General features: G+C 38.8%; 1 protein-coding gene across 1 annotated transcript; it reads right to left on the reverse strand.

Annotated features, from left to right (window-relative positions):
• Positions 1–16,335: 16,335 nt before the first annotated feature.
• Positions 16,336–18,050, reverse strand: MC4R (melanocortin 4 receptor). Its single transcript, XM_005423853.2, has 2 exons — positions 17,731–18,050; positions 16,336–17,580 (listed from the first exon to the last, which is right to left on the reverse strand). The coding sequence occupies exon 2, from the start codon at positions 17,495–17,497 to the stop codon at positions 16,502–16,504; it is 996 nt and encodes a 331-aa protein (XP_005423910.1). The 5' UTR covers positions 17,498–17,580; positions 17,731–18,050; the 3' UTR covers positions 16,336–16,501.
• Positions 18,051–21,460: the final 3,410 nt, after the last annotated feature.

Raw genomic sequence — 21,460 nt, forward strand, 5'->3', positions numbered from 1 at the left:
TTGTGCAAGTAATATGAACAATATCCAGTTCTTCTACTTGTAAATTTTGTTTCAAATATAAAGCAAATACCAAATACCTGCAGCATGCTAGTGAACCTGTAGGAAGCTAAAAAAAATTAATTAGCACCCAAATTAGCAGGTCTCAAAAATCCCAACTGCATGTAGACAAATTTTTTATCTAGTCCTCAGCTCTAGTAACACACCTGAGCTTTCCTACCTGAGTGACACAAAAAAGTTTTTGTTGTCATTAGAATGAAATATTTTTTGGGGCTATATTTCACTTACAAAGAGCTATATCCACTTTTGAGGGTACAATTTAAATATTTTGAATCCTCATCATCACTTTGATTTAAAGATCTCAGATTATTCAGTTTGCAATGAGCAAAAATTTACTTATAAGAGGCAATTTTTCTAGGACATAAGTTGCTTGTTGTTCCCTAGTGTTGCTGCCAAAGGGTTGTTCTGGATCACATTTACCTGCAGCTTAGTGGTGCTGCTGACTTTTCTGTTACGGCGAGCCATTTGTCATGGCGAGGGAGGACTCGGTCTCTCAATATGAGGGATCAGCAAGCTTCGTTTATTGATTAGAGCATCAGACCTTTATACAGTAAGATAATAAGCTAATATGTATGCTGTAACCTAAGCAATCTATTGGTTATTTTGTACATGTCAGCTCCACCTTTTGTTTACATTCCTTAAGAATTACACTTTCTTTTCTCATGCTCTTATTAACCACCGTATCTATGCTCAAGGATACAGTGGCCTTGCTACATCCATAGCTTCAGATTAGCTGAGTTCGGTATTTTCCAAGCTCTTCAGCCACCTGGACCATGTCTATGTGGCCTCTGTCACGTAACTATTCCTCCACACTTTTCTTTTGAAAACTGGAGATCTGAGAGTCCATTTTGCTACACTTAGGCCAGGCCATGTCACCTCTGAATAGGCAGATGTTTCCACCTCTGCCTTGGCCTAGCCTAAGCTACACTTAGAGTCATCATCAATTAGCTAGCAAAGCCAGGAGAGTTCATTCAATGGTAGCATAAGAAAAAGCACATAAGGCTTTCTCTTGCAGTACATTTCACTGACACTTGACACATTATTAATTGTTGTACATACTCTAAAATTAGTTTCCAACAATTCATGGTTTTTTGTACTTATGCATTAAAAGCACAATGAAAAGTGCCTTAAATGATTGTTACATTTTCACTGTGAGGCTTTTGCCTAAAGGACCTCTAAATATTACCTTTATTTACATGTTGTCACAGTAATAAATAATGCTCTTATAGGAGAGGTGATGAATTGCATCTATTTTCCTTAAGTATTGATTTTCTGTTATCTAAGAAATATTACAAGTTATAAAAAAGCAACTACTTTTTTTTCAATACAGAGATACTGATATAAATTAAACCTAATAAATTCAGCATTTCAAATAGATCAGGAATGTAACCCATTCATAATAAATCTAGGTTTTTTTAGAAATGGTTCTAAATTTTATAGCAAGGTCATATAACACAGTATTTCCTTAATATCAAATGCATTCAAAATGTAGCAATTCACTTGTTTGAAATAGAAATATTATTGAAATTAAGTGAGAAGACATTCCAGCTGACCAAAGAGAAGCTGCATTTTTGATAAGTAATATTTGTTGGTGCTGCCTAAAGATTCAGCTTTGAATTTTGAATCAATGTCTAATGATTTGTTTTCTAATCTCACAGGAAGCTGCTTTGAGAAATATGCCTTTTTTCATTTTTTTCTGGGAAGCACTGAAAATCCTTTCACTAGAAACTTCAGATAAACCTCAGATGAGGCTTTAAAAAAGTGAAAGCAGTGGAAGCAGAACAACATTAATGTACTTACAGACTTTGATAGAGAAAAACATTTCTTTTTCAACTAACCCCCAAGAATCCACAAAGTTAGCCATAAGAGTGAAATTTTTTCCCCTCACTTGGGTTTATGTAGTTGAAAACAGACTGTGGTGAGCAGCATTGTGTGAAGAGCTAGCCAGAGCTTTGAAGTGATGCTATCTGCACCTTTCTTTATTGAAACTCCTGGAAAAACCTGTCAGTCTCTAGAAGTCGTGTTCTTAGTCATGCTTTCATAGTGTGCTATGTCACAACAATGACCTTTTCGGCACAGCTCTGCTGCACAAGATGCATTAAAGAAAATTTTAAAATTGGCAACAAAGTACCTCATACTTTTTCCCACGCTTGCTCCCACCACCACTTTTCTGTACCTTCCTGAGCTGCAACACAGTTTGCACTATTCCCTCTGCACCTGCAAGAAAAGGGAGTGAAACACCTTCTCCCCAGCCAAAACCCCACCCCTCTCTCCATCACACTGGAGCTGTAACGTGTTCCATAGCTGCAGTGCTGCTCTTCTGCCTGCAGCTTCTGCCTGGTCTTCTGCCTGCCCAACCATGCCTTCCAGCTAAGCATGCTCAGCTCCTCCCAGGGAAGGAAACCTCTGGTGGGATGAACAGAAGCATGGGACAAAAATCAGAGGAAGAATTGTTGAGGAAAGAATAGTATGCAGTCAATACACGGTCCAACTTACTGGAAGACTCAATTATGTGAAGAAAAGAGATAAAGGGAGGTTAAGGCAGAGGTTTCTGAGGAGCTTTTAGAATCTCATTTTTATGATCATGTAGAAACTTGTGCAAATAGCACCTGGACCTTTGGGGTCTTTCAAGCGGTCACTCTGACATTAACAGGGATAGAAAAAATGATGAGATCTCATCAGAGAATATTGCAATTGGGATGAAAACCTTGGTGCAAAAAACCTTGGTTATTCTCATTTTATATTGCACTTTCTTTATTCCCAGTAACTGTGAACAATAGTGATATTTAAATGTCAGAGGTGAAATCCATACTTCACCAACATCAGCTCAGGTTTCCTAGCCACAACAAAGACACCAGAACTCGACCAAAGACTTTCACAAGGATGTTTATAATCTCTAAATAATTATTGTTATTCTTCCTTCCACTGTATTGAATTCTCATCAGTTTCCACAATACATTAGGATGAAAAGATGAAGCATTCTGATTCTTATAATTGAAAAAGGAACTTTACTGAGGTTTCCCTGCCAATGCTTTAATCACCCTCACCCCAAAAGCTGCAGAAATTTCTGAAAGACAGAGAGGGAGTGGTGAGAGGGAGAATCTTTCAGAGAGGAATATCTTTTAGAGAAATTATTTTAATTTCCTAGGAAATTGGAATTTATTTTAATTTCCTAGGAAATGTTTAAATAGCATATGATATATCAAAGAATCCAGCTTCCAATACTGTTTCAGTACTTCAGTACTAATAACTACTATATATATTTATATATATATAAATGTGTGAGTGTGTGTGTGTGTGTGTCCTTTCACCAAATTATATAGGTATTACTTACTTTAGAAATAGTCTTTGAGACAGTGTTTGTCTATCATGCTTTTGTAAAGCACTGTAGAGCACAGTGGGATCCAATGTGGTTGCAGGATTTAGGAGCTAATGTAAGCAATATTTCCTTTTTAAATGAAATGAAATAAAACTCTCTCTAGACATGCAGAGCAGTTAATCTATTTTATATTTTGTTTTACAAACAAGAAAATAGCATACAAGGAGTGCTAAATCACTTGAAAGAGGTCATCATAATTTTGTGGGATCATTTAATGAATCTGATGTATCATTAGGAGCATTTTGCAGAACACTTATTCCCTTGGGGTTGAGCAGGGGTGTAAAGATTTTATTAAGCAAAAACAAACTCCCATATGCTTGAAAATTGTTGAAGACTTCAATATACCAAAACAGATGAGCACAGATTTAAATGGACAATGCTTTTGGGACAATCTGACATCCATGCAATATACTTAAAATAATCTACTGCAGACTTGTTCTAGTCAACATCACAATCCTATTGGGCTGTTGCAGCAAGAGTTCCAAATTGCACTGATCTTATGGCTGAAAATCTAAGAAATAAAGAAACTGCTTGAGAGTTGAAATGCATTTCTTACTTTTGCACTTCTGGCTTGTCTAAGATTCCTGTAGTTGGCACCTGGGAGAATTTTGGGAATGTAACTAAAATGCACATAAGGTCTCAACCCTGAAATGCTGCAGATATGGTAGCATAGAAAACATGGGTGCTAAGGACAGCCAAGTGAATTAACCAGTAAAAGCAGTGCAAAGGAAACCCTAAAAAATAGATAATATTTCCTGAATGAAGTTGTATGGTAATTTTCTTTCAAAATTGATTTTGAGAGCAGGCTTCAGCAAAGTACATTTGTTAGTATAATTAGAAGCCAGGTTCTCATTAGAAGCAATCATTAAACCCTATGTATATAGAAAAGTGAATACTTTTCTGCTTATTTCCAATGTTCTATTGTCTGTGCCTATCAAAGTTAGCACCTATTAAATATCAGTACTTTTGTAACAAGAAACTCTTAAGTAAATTTCTCTGAATCTCTGTTTCTAGCCAAAGAGATTACAGTCATGTTCCTCGTACTGTCTTAATTGTTAAACTTATTTAGGTATCAGTCCTTTCAGAAGTTGAAATTTTTACCAATTTCAGGCCATTTTATCTTAAGGTTCACCTTGGAACTAAATTTTCTCTGTGTTTCCTTTATAGAGCAACAATAAATAGAAGCTCAGAAGCTCATCTTGCGCTTTTTGGACTGGTAATGTTAAAGCATTATGTGACCTCTGAAGCACAGTAACAGCCGGGAAGCACGTCTGGAAAGTCCTTCAGGAGCTGATAAATCTCCCCAGCTTCACAGACAAATGCTCTGTGTATTAGACTTCATAGGACATGAAGCTGTGAAAATTATTCATCTCCTGGATCCTGAAACTGCAATTCCTTTCAGTCATTTTAGTGATCCCAGCTAAGACTGCCAAAAGGAGCAGATTTTGGAGAGGGACTGCATGGTCCCTTCAGGATTGCTCTAAAGCCAGACTATTCCTCAAGCTATGCAAAGGCTGTGAGAAAAGAAAACAACTTCACACATTTTCTTTTGTAAACTGATTTTAAAAATCAGTTTCTTTATTAAAAAATGTTGCTGGTTCTCATTATTTCATTTAAATTGCAGAGTTGTAATTGAAAAAGGAATTGACCGTTGCCCTGAACTGCAAACTCATTAAACTAATACTGAGTCTGTGGCATACAAAGCAGTCTCCAGCTGCCTCCATCACCAAGGGTTATGCTTTAGAAATTTTCTCTTTTGAGTCAGGATGTGCAGCAAGAGAACACAGTCTTTACAGTGTTGCCTCCTGAAGTCGTGGCCACCTTTCCTTTCCTGGCAGATGTAGAACTTGGAGAGGGCAACACAGGTCAAAGGATGAAAGAATCTGGAGGTGTCACCCAAGAAACTAAGCATGTCAGCCAAAACATATGCTGCTTTGTAATGAATTCTTTTAGAAATGCAGCTGTTTAATACAACCAGAGTGAAGTTCTTCACCTGGCACAGAATATAGGAATGTTTTATTTCCCCTGACTTGCTGCCTCTCAGGAATTAAAACATTTAAAATGCATGCCAAAAATGTTCCATCTCAATGCACACGTGTGACAGATACAATTGATTTTGTTTGGTTTTTTGTTTTGTCTGTTTTTGTTTTTGTCTTTTTGCTTTTTCTCTTAGTAGGTGTTATGATTAGAGAATTAGATGGAGGGATTTGTAAGTTAAGGAGATTTATAGGTCTGAGGTCAAAGAGCAGCTCTCTGCTCCTGTTTGTCAGGCACTAAACTTGCATCCCTGGACACTCTTCAGCAACCAGAGCTTTTTACATTCAGCTGTCCTGAAGGTGCATCCTGTGCTGGGATTGGCATCTAGCATTAAAACATTTGGCATTTCTAAATTACTTCTAACCCCTGAACTGTTGTTGCTCACATTAGTGCTACATTTTGAAAAAGTGAAACATAGATACATTAATTGTAAGGTAAGATTAATCAGGTGGAAAGATTTTCTACTCAATATTTCAAGAATCTCAAGGTAGAGTTACCTGGCCTACAAAATTGTTTCCCTCTCAGATCTGTTTTTGCCCTTCTAATTAGAAGTCTCCAGCATATTTAAAGCATTTTTAGGATCTGAGCTAATAAAAGGGAAAAATATTATTTTTTTAAAAAGGCAAAATGGCAGAATCTTCATTCTGCAGTCCCAGCATCTTATAAGAAAAAAGAGTACTTGTATTTTGAAAGATATGCCAAGTTTTACCTCCTTGTATCACCTTTATGTGTTCCTTCATGAAATGAAATCAAAAAATGGCCTGTACAACAAACACTATTATAAGCTGAAGTTGGAGCCAGCAGGTCACAGCTTACTGTACAGCTAGCAGTTCACTTTGAGACTAAGTAGCTGTCAGATTTATAGAAGCAATATTATTCTGATGAGTTGTTTTAGTTCTTTTTTTACCTAAATCACAACCAATCTTTTTGAGGCTTGTCCTTTGTTAAAACAGAGGCTATAGCAACTGTATCACAAGAAGATGTTTGATGCCTTTAAACCAGAAAATGAATGGAAGAACATGTACAAGTCTTTTTTCTTGCCTCTGTTTTCATCATTAAGAAATTAATGTTTGCAACTGAGATTTCCTGGTTGTCAGCAAAGGTACTGCAACAGAAAAGAGGGATGTCAAACAGACATCATAACTTCTGCCTGCATTTTTAATTCCTTCATTAGGCAGCATATACAGTGAATCAGGAAGTTTCACTGATATTATTTAGGGGAATGAAGAAAGAATATATGATGACTACAGTATTCAGGTTAAGAAACTAAATCTCTGAAGGCAAAAAATATAGCCCAAGAGGAACTCAGTACTCCTCTGACTTAAATAAGGACTTAATGATTTTGTAGTAAATTACATTTTTCCACAAGAAGATTTTTTCATTATTTCTTAAAGCAATACAGAAAGGTAAGAAAGGTTGTGAATGCATTTTGCCTCTTCTTTCCATATCCTGCAGGAGAACTAAGACCTTATGAAGACACATTTTCACAGTGTCTTATAAGGCACTGGCTGGCTAACCTGCTGTATCCACAATGTGGCGGGGGAGAAAGGTTGTACCTCAGGACGCAAATTCAAAACTCTGCTTTTCTTTGTTTACCCAGATACACAAAGAATTTCTCATTTCCCTGAGCAACTCTTTGGAGTTTCCTGAGCTCAGAACTAAATGAGCTTCTAAATAACAGTTAAAATTATATTTTTCAGAATAAATTAAAATTTTCCATTAAGCACCTACACCTTTATCTCTTGAGTGTTCCAATATTTGAATAGCAAGCATAAGATTGAAGGAAAAGATGGATTAAGATGTCAGGTGAACTTTCCATGTTTAAGATCCAGCTCCATGATTGATGAAACATCAAAACCAATTGTAATTATTTCTGTTACAAGTGTATATGCTGGCAGTGTTAAAATACTGATATTTGAAGTGATAGCTCTTCCCAAAGCATCTCTGTACTTGCAAACTAAAATGCCCAGTGATAATACAGATAAAACAGTGTCACTTACTGCTTTAATATTTCTAGCATGTAAAAATCTGCTACTACTACCACAGTCAGTAACTATTTGAAGTGCAGGTTTATTTGGTGGAGAGGTCAGCTTGAGAGAAGACATATGTATGTTATCCCAGTTAGAAAGGAGATACGTCATAGAGACATAAAATCATGGTTTGGATTGGAAGGGACCTTTCAAACTATCTAGTTCCAATCCCTCTGCCATGGGGTGGGATACCTTCCACTGGACAAGGTTGCTCCAAGCTCCATCCAGTTTGGCCTTGAACACTTCCAGGGATGGGGTGTCCACAACTTCTTTGGGCAACCTCTTTCAGTGTCTCACCACTCTCTTAATAAAGCATTTCCTTGTAATATCTAGCCTAAACCTACTGTCTTTCAGCTTAAAGCCATCACCCCTTGTCCTGTCACTACATGCCCTTGTAAAAAGTCTCTTTCCACCTTTTTTGTAGGCTCCCTTCAGGTACTGGAAGGCCAGAATTAGGTCACCCCAAAGCCTTCCCTTTCCAAGCTGAACAAACCCAATTCTATCAGCTTTTCCTCACAGGAGAGGAGCTTCATCCTTCTAATTGTCTTGATGGCCTCCTCTGGACTTGCTCCTATAGGTCCATGTCCTTCCTGTGCTGGGCATCTCAGAGCTGCTGGGATGCAGCACTGCAGATGGGGTCTCACCAGAGCAGAGTAGAGGGGTAGAATCACCTGCTGGCCACACTGCTTTTGATGCAGCCCAGGATTCCATTCATCAGAAAACCTAATTTGCCTCATTAAAACAGCATCCTACACTCTGTCTCAAAAAACCTCTTTCTATCTAAATTTCACTTAACAAGACAGGACCTTATTCACTTCATTGATTTCACTCCCACAGACAAATCAAAAAATTACAATTATTTGAAGGGAGAAATGAACTCTTCATCCCATTAGTGCCCATGGCAGTATTTTTCAATATCTACATACAGTCAAATGATGTGATGTAAAGCATCATGAACATTTCCAATCTATGCAGACCATCACAACATTTCTTTCACAGCTAAAACAGTTGAGATCAAAAGAATCTTAAAAGCTGGGAATGGATCAGATGGTGCTCTGTTTATAATTATGTGTTTGATAACTAGGGCACTGCATGTGGCAGAAGTGACTGAGGTTTCATAAAGTGACCACAATATTTGAATACTCAAAGGATATAAGAGCTTTCAGGATATTTGGATACACAAAGGATATTAACTTTATGGCATCCAAAATCAGATATATTTCGTTCTCTATGGTATTCAGAAGTAAGTAAAGACTTCTTAAATCTTAGGTAATATCTGGCAAAAATACATGCATTTTATGATATGCACAGTGTACAAAGTTCCATACTCCTTTCATCTTAGCACAGGTTATATTACTGATGAAGCTTTTACTGGGACAGTAGCTCTGAAGTTAGTACAAAGATACGTATGAAACATGGCCCCTTCAAAAGCCTGTAAGAGCATGAAACTATATTTAGAAAATAACCTGAACTAAAATCAAACTAGTTTGCTCAGATTTTACCTCTGAGTTTTTACCAATGCCCCATTCTCCTTAGCCAGACAAGTGCTATCCCTTGCTTTCAGGGAAGAGAACAGCTGGGGTCACCTGGTTCCTCTAAGGCAGTGAGAAACATGGGATTTCCTGAAGGAATTCTTTGCAGATATGGATTCTCCATGCTGGGGCCAGAACAGAATTTACAGTCCAAATCCATAGTTTAATCTCCCTTGAAATGCCCAAATGTTGGGTACTGCATTCCTGATAAGACAGCAGATTTTCAAGTCTGAATGAAGTTTGGAAAAAATGAAAATGGGTTATCTCTTGCTTCAGATGACTCCTCAGAAGATTCACTGTCTCAGTCCTTTGCCTTGGGCAGCTACTTGGTGATGAATAGTCCCAATCTGAGTGGTACTGGTGTACACTGTACACAAATAAGGAGAATTTCTACCAGCAACACCTTTACTATTGCATAGAATAACATCCTATTTGACCTGGAGCTCTTGCAGAGAAGCACAGTCCTTGTCTTAGAGGGGTAATTAGGATTGTCTGTATTATTTTGAGCACTGTATTTGCTTGGGTGAAGCTGAAGATAATAACAATAGGAAAGCAATTGCATTCACCTCATCTCCCAAGCAAAAACTTTAGGATAATAAGTAAAGATTTGTTTTTATCCAATCTGAATTATTTGCATTTGTCTTCATGCACAGACAGGATTTTTTCCAGTCCTACTGTGGTTGCTTGTGTATTCAGATAATTGGAAGCATCAGTGATAATGTATGGTGTACACTGCAAGATGACTTTCAATGCCTTAATGTAAAAACCCTCGCATCAATCAGAACTTGGCAGGTTAGTGCACAGGTAGTTAAATCTCTGGAGAGATATCTGTGTAGTTCCTGTTTTCCAGAAAACTTGGAAAAGGCTAAATTGGGAGTATGAAAAGTGATTACCTCAATGGTAGCAATTTAATGTGTTGGTTTTTGTTTTGTTTTTTAATTCAGACATCTTCTTTTGTTTCCCCCTTCCAGCAGAAAACAAAGTTTGGCTTTTTTTTTTTTTTATAGATCAGCTTTCAGGCTGTACTGAATACAGCTTTAGCAACATCTCTGAGTGTTTTTTATGATGTACTTGAAGGGTGTTTGTTGAACTCTGCATGACCTGAGCTTGCATTAGAAGAAATCTCAGAAATTCACAGAGATGTTATGGCAAGACAAGATATTTGTATAGCAAATATTATGTTCATAATATGTTCTAATTCCTCTGCACTTCAAAATGGTTGCTGCAGATTATTTCAGGAATGAAGTTTTTTTTATGCTCTGCTGGTAGTGGCTTCAATGTATTTGGACTTGTGTTTCTTTACTGACCGGCTGCCTTTTACAAAGAGTAAAGTTATTGCATGTTTGTTTCAAATATATTTAAGTATAGCAAATTGCTCACCTACATGATTTTTGGTTTTCATTTGGCCACCTGAGAGACTATGTAAATGATTTTCATCAATGCATGGCACAACATAAACAAGATTTGCAATGGAGCCTCTGTTCACGGGAGGGCTGCAGTCTCACCTGCCAGTCCTGCAGGGCTGGGTCCAGAGGGATGTGCCAGGGACAGAATCTGGTGGTACAAGTCTGGCTGCCTTTTCCACACAAAGAACGAGCATCAGTTAGGAAAGGTAGATAGTTTTGAGGATGGAGATAATAGAAATAAAATACGGTTCAACAGTACAATGTTCAAAGACATTAATTGAGAAGCTAATAACAGATTTTGAAACTCTACGGTGACAGCTTCAGGAGAGAGACCAAGAAAGGAGCATTTTTTGCTGATTAGTTTATCTCAGGGGGAAAAAGTGGCAGAGAGGAGCTGGTGTGGGCTGGCTGCAGCCCGCCATTCTCCATCCCCCTTACTCCGCTCTGGGGAGGAGATGGAAGAGTTGGCAGTGAAGGAGTGAGGTTGTAGCTGAGAAGAAGGACTGAGGAAGAATGGTGTAATTTTAATGTTTGTATTTTTTTCCTACTAGCTGAACCACTAAGCAAATATTTTAATTTTTCATAAATTAAATTCATTATTCCCAGATCAAGTGTGTTTTGTCTGTGACAGTGATCGATAAGTGATAATCCTGTTTTCATCCAGACCTGTGAAATTTCTCATTTCTGTTCTTCCTGTTTTCTCCCCTCAACCCACTCATGAGGCATGAGCAAGCAACTGAGTGAGGTTTTGCTGTTGACCAAAGTCAGCCCCACCATACAGGCATGACTTGGAAAACTCAGATTGATGGCAGTGTAGAAATACACAAATACAGAAATAGATCAAGAATGAAGGCTAATAACTGAAACAAATTAACAATATTTTCCAGGGAGCAAAACCAGTAAAAGCAGAACTGATTAATACTTTTACATTAAAAACTTGAAGAGGATGATCTGAAAACGTCTTTGTAAATGCACAAAGCGAGGAAAAATATGGAAAACATCTAGGAAAACAGATCCATTGGGGGAAAAAAGGAAAAAATCCAAGAAAGGTTAATTTATAACTTGGCTTATATGACAATGAGCATCTGTAGTTGTAGTTGAGGGTTCCTATGACATGTTAAGTCTTTTTTGGTGATAGAAATATCTTACGCAAAAGGGAAACTTTATGATACTTGAGATACGATGAAAGGGATCAGAATATTAGCTTAAAATCTAAAGTAATTTCTGGATAAACAATTAAGATTTCATGCCCAAGGGTACATTTTCTGAGAGTTCCTTCCAGTGGGATTGAGACTGCAACTCTTATGCAAGCCTATATGCACTATAGTGTATTATAAATAACATCAAAGTTCTTCACCAGAATTAGGTTTGAGGATGAGGGAGGCGTCAATAAACATGCTGTATAACAGGATCAGTTTAACAGCAACTGAGGAATTTTAGGATTACGTTAATAACATGTACACCACACATCTCTAAAAGGCATAACTGAAGGCATTGCTGCATGTTGAATAATGTGAATCTATCAGAGCATTTATCCTTGCTTCCAGATAACAGCATGTTTCAGGTGTAAAAGACATTTTGGGTCATCATGCAAAATCTGCTGTACTGAGACCAACTACATCCTCTAAGTGCTTTTCGGAGTCTTTTGCTTTGTTACAAAACTACTTCAAAGCTAAAGAAATGTACCTCTTGAAGAAGAAAGACATTTCCTTCAAAAGTTTTTGGTGTAAAATTTAAGTCACTTATTGGGAAAATGTGGAGAACACTACCATCAATTTCTAGCTCATGAAAAGGCTTCATCCTAGGAGGATGAATAAAACTATTAGACTCTTTTCAGCAGAAGTAAAAATGTAAATCTTTACACCTGTAAAGTGGAGAAAAAACCGCTTCCTCGCTGCAGGAGAATATGCCATTGTTATTGTATTGGGTTTGCATCAGCTGCTTCTGTAGAAGCTGCCAGAAACTTCCTCCAGGTCTGGCAGAGCCAATGCCAGCCAGTTCCAGGACAGACCTGCTGCTGGCCAGGGCTGAGCTCGTTAGAAACGATGGCTACTCCTCTGACACAACATATTTAAGAAGAAGAAGAAAAGAAGTTACAGATCTAATGTGCAGATCTAATTGCAGCCAGAGAAGAGAGTGAGAACATGTGCGATGAACAGCTCTGCAGACACCAAGGTCAGGGGGGAAGGAGGAGCAGGAGGTGCTCCAGGCACTGGATCACAGATTCCCCTACAGCCCGTGGGGGTCCATGAGAATGCAAAAATCCACCTGCAGCCCATATGAGAGACCCACACTCTCTTTTGGGCAGGGCAATGCCCAAAAGAGAGCTCTGAACCTGTGGGAAACCCATGCTGGAGCAGGGTCCTGCTGGGACCTGCAAACCTGTGGAGAGAGGAGCCCACATTGGAGCAGGTTTCCTGGTAGGACTTGTGATCCCATGGGGAATCCATGCTGGAGCAGGCTGTGCCTGAAGGACTTCTCCCTGTGAATAATGACCCACACCGGAGGTATTTGTGAAGAACTGCTGCCCATGGGATGTACTCACACTGGAGAAGCTCATGGAGAACTGTCTCCTGTGGGAGGGACCCTGTGGTGCAGCAGGGGAAGGATTCTTCTCCTTGAGCAGTTGGAGGAATGTATGATGAACTGAACATAGGCCCCATTCCCCGTCTCCTTGTGCTCCTGGGAGGGAGGAGGTAGAGCTGGGAGGGAGTGAGGAAGGGAGGGGTGGAGGGAAGATGTTTTTAAGGTCATATTTTACTTGTCATTATACTGCTCTGATTTTGTTAGTAATAAATTCAATTAATATTTCTAATTTGAGTCTGTTTTGCTCATGAGCAAATCATTCATGAGTGGTCTCTCCTGGTCCTTGTCTCAACTCATGAATCCTTCATTATATTTTCTCTCCCCTGTCCAGCTGCAGAGGAGGATGAGAGAGCAGTTTTGGTGGGTGTCTGGCATCCAGCCAGGGTCAGCCCACTACAGTTACCTAACACAACCAAAATGCTAAGTGTTAAAGCAATTACAGTCCTAGTCATTTAAGGAAAGAAATCACATTTTCTTGGAGTATTTTCAAATAGAAGAACACAGCTCCAGAAAATTGACTGTGGAAAATAATCCTCCTCCCACTCTCCAACAAGCTAGATTAATTGACTTGTCTTTTGCAACAATAATTCCTATGGTTCTGGCAAACTGATTCAGCTACTCAGAAGAAACAGACTATTTTGGTAAAGGAAAATTATCTCTGCAGCAGGTGTTCCAAGAATTTCAATGAATTACACTCTCCAAAATTATACCATGAAATGAAAAAGTCCTCTTCAATTAGATGGAGTTTCTTTTAATGGGGTTTCTTTAATTAGAAACTCAATTAAAAACTATGTATATACATTTATCTTTATGAAATAAAGAAAGAAGTGCTGCTAAACAGGCTCAGAGCTGCTAAAGCTCTAGAATAAGCTAGTTTTAAAAATTATATTTATAAATGAAATTTAGAGCCTAATGGTGTCACAACTGTCCGAATAAGCATAAAAGACATACACACTGGGTTTTTTGAAACACAGCCTCTTCAGAATTCAGAGCTATCTGCTCCTTGTACATCTGAAGGGGAGAAATAGACTTTCAAGGTAATGTTCAGGGCATCTAAGGTAGTATTTTGCTCTTTGGTCACTTTCTTAGGGGCCCTCTCTGCATCCATGAACTACAAAAGGTAAAGTTGGAGCCCCCAGTATCAGAATTTACAGTCCTAAAACAGCTACAGAAAGTGAGGCAAAGCAAAGATCAAGTAGGATTCATGCCTTGTTTAAACTAGCATCAGTATTTTCTTTCATTACTACCTGAGCATTTTTGTATTGTGTCTTGTGGGAGAAGGAAAGGCCTTTAGTAAAGCCCACTGGATTTTTGGATAGAATATTAATTTAAATACATTCATTTCTTTCTCTGTTTGGGCTTTAGTTCTCCTTCTTTGGCATTTTTTATTCTATACCCAGTGGAACCAGGTATTACTGAAACATATATAGTTTCTTCCAGAAGAAAATAGTAGAGTTAATGCAGTAAATATATTTCAATACCCTTCACACTGCAACTGTTATGATATGGAAATATAATTTGTTAAAGCTGAAAAAAGGCAATAGTGGTATTGCAAGCAGCAAGGTCCATGGATTGGCCCAAGCACAAGAGTAGGCTGTAGGAGACCTGATGTTGGTGCTGTTGGTCTACCAAGGGACTTCAATGCACAAAGTCAAATTATTTTCTTGGTCTTCCTATAAATAGTTGAAGTTAAAAACACTAAGACTCACCCTAAATCCTTCATGCTCTCTAAGAGAGGAGCAAATGTAGTTTTACAATATCCTGAAAAGTTACCCACAACTGAAATATCAGCTTCTGTCTGGAGAATCCAAGATAGCAACCATTGGTCTCTTTGAATAGCTTTTCATTTTATGTTTTTCTTTGAAGAAAAACATAAAATGAAGATGAAGAAAATAGCAGCTGGAGAGAACAATCTGTTTCCAAGAAAATAAATAGGACTGATCATCCTGTTTTTCATTCATTCACTGTTCATCGTGGTGAAAAGCAAGCATTCAGGATTAAAACTGAGTTGTGTTTTACTTTTAATTTTGAGTTTTTCAATCAGAACTCTCCAGACCTTCTACAAATTTCACTATATTTTATACTTTCTGGGAATAAATTAATTACTTTTTTTCCTCCTTATATAGAAGCTGATATGGTCCAGATACTAAGGGACATCTTCACAGAACCCTGTGCAGTCACATTTATATTTTAAATGCCTCCTAAATTACTGACACCAGGGACCCAAGGTCCTTAAAACAACCTGTGAAGAGAGTGGAATTTTCAGGTGAAACTGAGGCAGAGAGTAGATGCCTGCAAAGGTGAATTGAATTCAAGCAGCTGCCAGATACTGAGCATGGGTAGCCAGACTCATCAGCAGGCACTCATTCCACGTGACAGCATTGCCCCTCCAAAGCCCATATGGTCCACAGTATAGGCTGAGCTGCTCAGACCAAATTAACACCTGCCTTGACTCCTGTGTAAAGATCCTGGCAGTGGATCCCATCTGCTAACACCACACTTCACAATACTGAGCAGCTTGTTTTCAACAAAGATGTATTTTCATCTGGAGTACAGAGTCCCTATTCCCCACAGCACCTCAGAACAAGAACTGAATGTTCCAATTGAACTTCCCTCTTTATCTTCACCAGGTAAATCTCTCGGTGAATTTTTGCACTGCTACTGGCACTGTCAAAGTTAATATTGTACCTGTTTCATGGCTGAATGGAGGGAGGTAGTCTGCCTTGATGCCAGTCTAGTAGCTATATCCAGGACTATTTGATGCTCCAGGGAGCAATTTAAATTTGGCAAAAAGGTACTCTCATACATACAGCAATCATCTTGAAAACAAACCCAGCCCAAAGCCCAAGCATTCAACTGGCTGTGTAGCAAGTGTTTGAAAAATCTTCTTGTGGGCAATAACTGTAACAAAAAATAGAATTCCCACCATGAAGCAAAACAAGAAGAGTTCAAAATGTATAAATACAACTTGTTGGCTTCACTAAGCTTTCTGAAAAATCTGCTTTCTAATTCCAGAGAACCTTTAATCCACTAATGTAGAAGCACATGCTCTATTCTTAGCTGAATATAATGTAGTGGATAGCTATAATTACTTCAACAGAATAAGAAACAATATCAGCCAATATGTGCTGTAAATCAGGCAAGATATTTATTTTGTCAGCAGTTGGAATATATAGCTGCTCATGTTTGTTACTATTTCACATTCATCAATACATTTATTTGCTTACTTTCAAACTGGTATGAAGTGCTACTGCTCTTTCCAGCCAAATAAATTACAAATTATAGACATCATGAACATTATACAGAGGTATGACTTCCACATGAATGGAACACAAGAATGGGAGGGGGGGGGAAAGACAGAAAGAGGCGCTCACTCTTAAAGATTTAAACCAAATTCTGCTGAGAAAAAGGATCCAAAGGCTTGGAAATCTGTGCTGCCTGTTGTGTGCACAGTAACATATCCATCCATTCAGTTTAATATTTGCCAGGGAAATCACAAAGCCCTCTCAGGCTACAGCAGCATATAATCTCCTTGAATGTTTTCCTGAGCTCCTGACTCCGGAATGCATAGATAAGTGGATCGATGATGGAATTGCACATGATGAGGATGAGGTAGAAATTAAAGTGGGACATGAAGCACACACAGTAAGGGTTGTAGGGGCAGGAGATGTAGAAAATCAGGTGTAGGAAAAACGGAGCCCAGCACACAACAAAAACTCCAATCAGGATGGTAAGAGTGATGGCCCCCTTCATGTTGGCCCCTTGGCGAACAGGGCCAGTCCCTGGAAGAACAGCAATCTTTTTTATGTGCATACGAGCCATCAGAAACATGTGGACATAGAGGGATGCCATGAGAATGAGCATAGTGAAGAACATGCTGATTAGACAGATGATGACAACACTGCTGTCAGAGTAAATGATGAACAAAATGCCTGAGACTGTGCAAGCAGCCCAGATGCACGTGATGATAACCCCTACACGCTTCACTGTCATGATATTATGGTACTGGAGGGCGTAAAAGATAGTAAAGTACCTGTCCACTGCTATTGAGAGAAGACTGCAAATTGATGCAAGCAAGGAACTGCAAATGACTGAGTCGATGACATTGTCAATGTTTATGGTAAAGCTCTGTGCATCTGTGTCTGTGTTGTTTAGCAGCGTGATGACAATGGTTTCTGATCCATTAGATACACTCACTAGCATGTCAGCCACTGCCAAGCTACAGATGAAGAAGTACATGGGTGAATGGAGGTTCTTGTTCTTGGCTATTGCCACAATGACCAGGACGTTCTCCAGCAAGCTGATGATGCCCAGGGTCACAAACACTTCAGGGGATACAAAGAGTTGCTCGTAGCAGCCTCCTGAGGAGTGGCCCTTTGCATTGGGCTCACTGGCTCCTCCATGCAGTCTGTAGCTGTGGTTCCAGAAATGGAGAGGCTGGAGTGTCCCACGATGCTGGGTGAAATTCATCTTATGGAGATCCCTTTCAGCTTCCTGCTTTTAAAAATCCTGTTCCTTTTGCATTCCTTTGAAAACCTTCTTTGGCTTTGCAGCTTGGAAAAAAAAAAAAAAAGAAAAATAAGCTAAGACCGAGGCAAGCAGCAGTTCAGAACACTTTGACTACTGTGAAAAAAAATAAGATTTTAGACTCAGAACTGGCTTACACCCTTACAGACACAGTTTCTGATCATCATCACATTTACCTTGGTGATCTATGTCACAGAGTCCCAACAGCCTCTATGTGTGCATCAGATTCTCCCATATGGTCAGTTCCTCTTTAGCTCCCTGGGATGCTCCAAGGCTTTTTTGGTGCTTTCCATTAAAGAGATGCAACTATAAAATGCCCAAGTGACTGCTGCGGAGTAGGAACTCTTTTCAAAGTGCAAGCACCAGTCTCACTGTCAGGCAGTGCATGCTGGCTGCCTGTTTCACCGTGTGTGGAAGAGAAAAATATTCAGGGCACTCTCCGCCTCTGCTTTTCTTTCCAGCCAATGGGACTCAGGAGCTGCAGAAAGTGGAGGGGGTGCTGATTCTGAGCCTCTGTGAAACATCGCACAGCACGGCACAGCGGGTTCAGATGCAGCGCAAGTTACCAGTAGTTACAGGAAGGCAGACAAGCTACCAGAGATTTGCTTCTCTTCTTTAGCTTCTCAGAATAATATTTCAATACTGCAAACCTTTCAGAAGTGTACTAGCAGTCTTACAGAATTCTTGCAGCTGAAGTGATAGATTTCAGCTTTCAGATTCTGATTTACTCTGTCTCCTTCTGTGCTACAGATTTGTTCTACTTTGTATGTGTGGCAAAATAAGAATAGGGAAGGAAAGCAAAAGAATATATGTTTACTCTTGGTTCTCTCTCCTAGATCCTCTTTGCCTTGTTACTTTTCTATGCCTTAGCTGTCCATTTCTAGGATGTGTTGCAATGTTGTATTATACTCTCTAGTAAGATTCTTATAATTTTTAAGATATGGAGGCAAGATAAGGACCATAACCAACATGGTCCAAAGTCACAAATGGCTTAATAAACTGTCCTAAATAAAGTAGTTTTTTCCAGGTAATAGACTACTTAGTAATCTTATTATTGAGAAGGAAAAGATGATGGAGTTGATTGCAGAAGCCCTGTCACCATCAAGAATTAAGATATTAGGCAGAAAAAGAAAATTCAGTATTTAGAACAGATGAAGGAAATCTGCAGGAGACAAAGTTGGAACCTGTAAGAAATAGAGCTCATATAATGGCAAAGATGCGAAAGCATCAATAAATCTCCTAGAAATCCACATGGCCCAGAAGCCCAAGAAGCACAGGGATATCCTCGGCTTACAGGGCATGAGCTAAAAGTCAGTTTGTGTGTCAGGAAAAGCCTTTGAGAATAAAGAAGAAAAGAATGCCAAAGTAACATGAAGAGAGAGGACAAAATTGTTTTGCTGTTACATCTTCAAGCATTGCAACTGGTGTTTGAAAAACAAGTATGCTGAACAAAGCCTAAAACACAAATAGGTTTTAAAGGCCATAGGAAAATCAGTCACTGCACCTGAGAGTAATCTTTGCGAGGAAATTGTTTGAAAGAACATTTCCAGTTGACAACCAGTAAGGCTCTGGAGGGGTCTGTATCTAATGCAAAAATCTATATTCTATAAAATCTCAACATTTTTTCATCTTCTGTGCATTAGCTGGCTTTAAAGTGAACCAGCTAATAAAGAGGTACAGGATGACAGAATGTATGTAGAAGCACATCTGTATTTAACATCTCAGCATCAGGATAAAGTATGATTTTACTTTCACATTTAGATTGCTGTAGACCTATGGTTATGAAGACCTATATCAGAAGAAAAGCCTCAGTCAGTATCTTCTGGGCCCTTCTTCAGAAATATTGCTTCATAAAACTGAAACACAAACCACCAAGACAAACAAAATAACTTGTGGAACAGGAAATCCCACCTTTATCAGTTTGGAATATATAATTTACTTGCAGCATGCTTGAAATTAAATAGTTTGCTGCTGATAGGGTGACATTTTCTTTCCTGTAAAGACATAATGAAAACCAGAATTCAAAAAGATTTTATCTAGTTACTGATCCTCAGGCCACTATACAGTATTCACTAACTCCAGACATAGACAGGATATGCACACCCAAACATTAAAGAGCAGAACTACAGAAAAATTATATAAAGACTGATGTGGGAAAACAACATCTCCCCAGATAGTCTATCTTTTCTACACCTGCATCCAGAAATGTGTAATCTTCAAGTTATCCCAGGGTAGTAGCCACTCAACATCCCTTCTTTCACAAACTTCTCCATGCTGGAACTGCCCATGACACAAGGATCTCTTCTTTTACCTACTTAGGTGGACCTAGATCAGGTGAGCCTGGCAAGAATAGAGAGAAGTTTCCCCCAGTGAGTTTGATCCAATTATCTGTCTGCTATTGCCTCCTGGCTCCTCCCTTTCTCTGTACATTATCTCCATTCTCATCCCCATTTATGTTTTCATTTGCTGTCTTCACCCAGAAGCTATCCAGATGATGCTCCATCTTTGATTTTTTGCTGAATGTGCCATAAAAATGTAATATTTGTTATAGCAATGGAGAGAAAAGCCCACTTTTTTTCTCACCCACAGCTATCCCTTCCCTCCAAATTTCTGCTTATGCTCTGCACTCTTGGGGCACATTTGTTTTAGTGCTTGCCATCCATATTTTTGGGATGGGGTTTCATTACTGGAAGCAGCAGACTTAAGGTAGCTTAGCAACTTAGTTGAAACATTGAAGAGGTGATGCACCATCAGCCTGCTCTAACGAAAAGGCAAAACAAGCCATTTTTTAAAATGAGAGGAGATGTCTGTATATGTAATTACTTCCATGGTAAAAGATAGATGCATGTCTCAGGCTCCTATTTAACAAGAAATAAACCATATAATGTTAAAATTGTTCGAAGTATCCTAGATCTTTCATGTCTGAAGACATGTTAATATTTCAATTATCTATTTCAAAGATGATAGGAGTACTGCGTGACAGGTATTTCCTAAATTATTTCTTAAATTTTAAAAACTAAAGCTGAAACAGTATTTCTTTTAATAGTGGTGGCTTGCAGGCTTTTCCGCACCACGGAAAACAAGCCATGATTGCAGAAAACTAGAAACTGATAACAGTGATACCCTAATATGAGCTGTAGCTCTTAAGAGAAATAAACCATCAGCAAAGATTTGAGCAAAGCCTCCCCTTTTTAATATAAGTCCCCCATGTTCTATGCTCTGTTTGCAGATACTCACTGACACCCTCTTTCCAGACAGGGTTACAATCATCTCCACCTCACAATATTTTTGAGGGATGAATTATCGTCTGCCAGTTGAATTTGAAAGTGAGAAAAAAGCATTCACTGAAATCAATGAGCAATCCCAAAAGTGATACAAGAAGACAGGCAGAGGCATGAGCAGCCTGTACAGGTCCACTGTGGGAGAAAAAGAAAGGTATAGGGAGTTCGCCCAGGCCCTCTCTTGCTCAAATGCACACTGTGTGAGATCTCTTTGAATCCCATGACCATGTTACCCAAGCACAGAGATAATATTTAGCACTTCAGCATCTGTAAGTGAAAATAGAGGAGTGGCTGTGGGAAGCTGAGTAGAAGGGGGAACCAAAGAAGCAGATTATTAACATTTAATTAGTCCCTTGGCTCTGTGTGACTACGCTGGTACTGTCCAAAGGGCGATGCTGCATTTACATGCACAAGCATAATTTGTGGAAGAGTTTGATTACATGTCCTCAGATCCAGTTTTTCTGTGCATTCAAAAACTCAAGTCTGTAACTGCAGAAAAAAACTGCAGTATATTTTAGCATGCTGATTCTGAAATTTAATAAAATAGACAGGCAATTAAACTTTGGAAGCTTCTATGAGGTTTTAGTCTGTATTGTCTATCTATGTAGCAGGGGCCAATTCCACC

This window comes from Geospiza fortis, unplaced genomic scaffold (genome assembly GCF_000277835.1).
Source record: "Geospiza fortis unplaced genomic scaffold, GeoFor_1.0 scaffold58, whole genome shotgun sequence".
NCBI classification, from domain to species: domain Eukaryota; kingdom Metazoa; phylum Chordata; class Aves; order Passeriformes; family Thraupidae; genus Geospiza; species Geospiza fortis.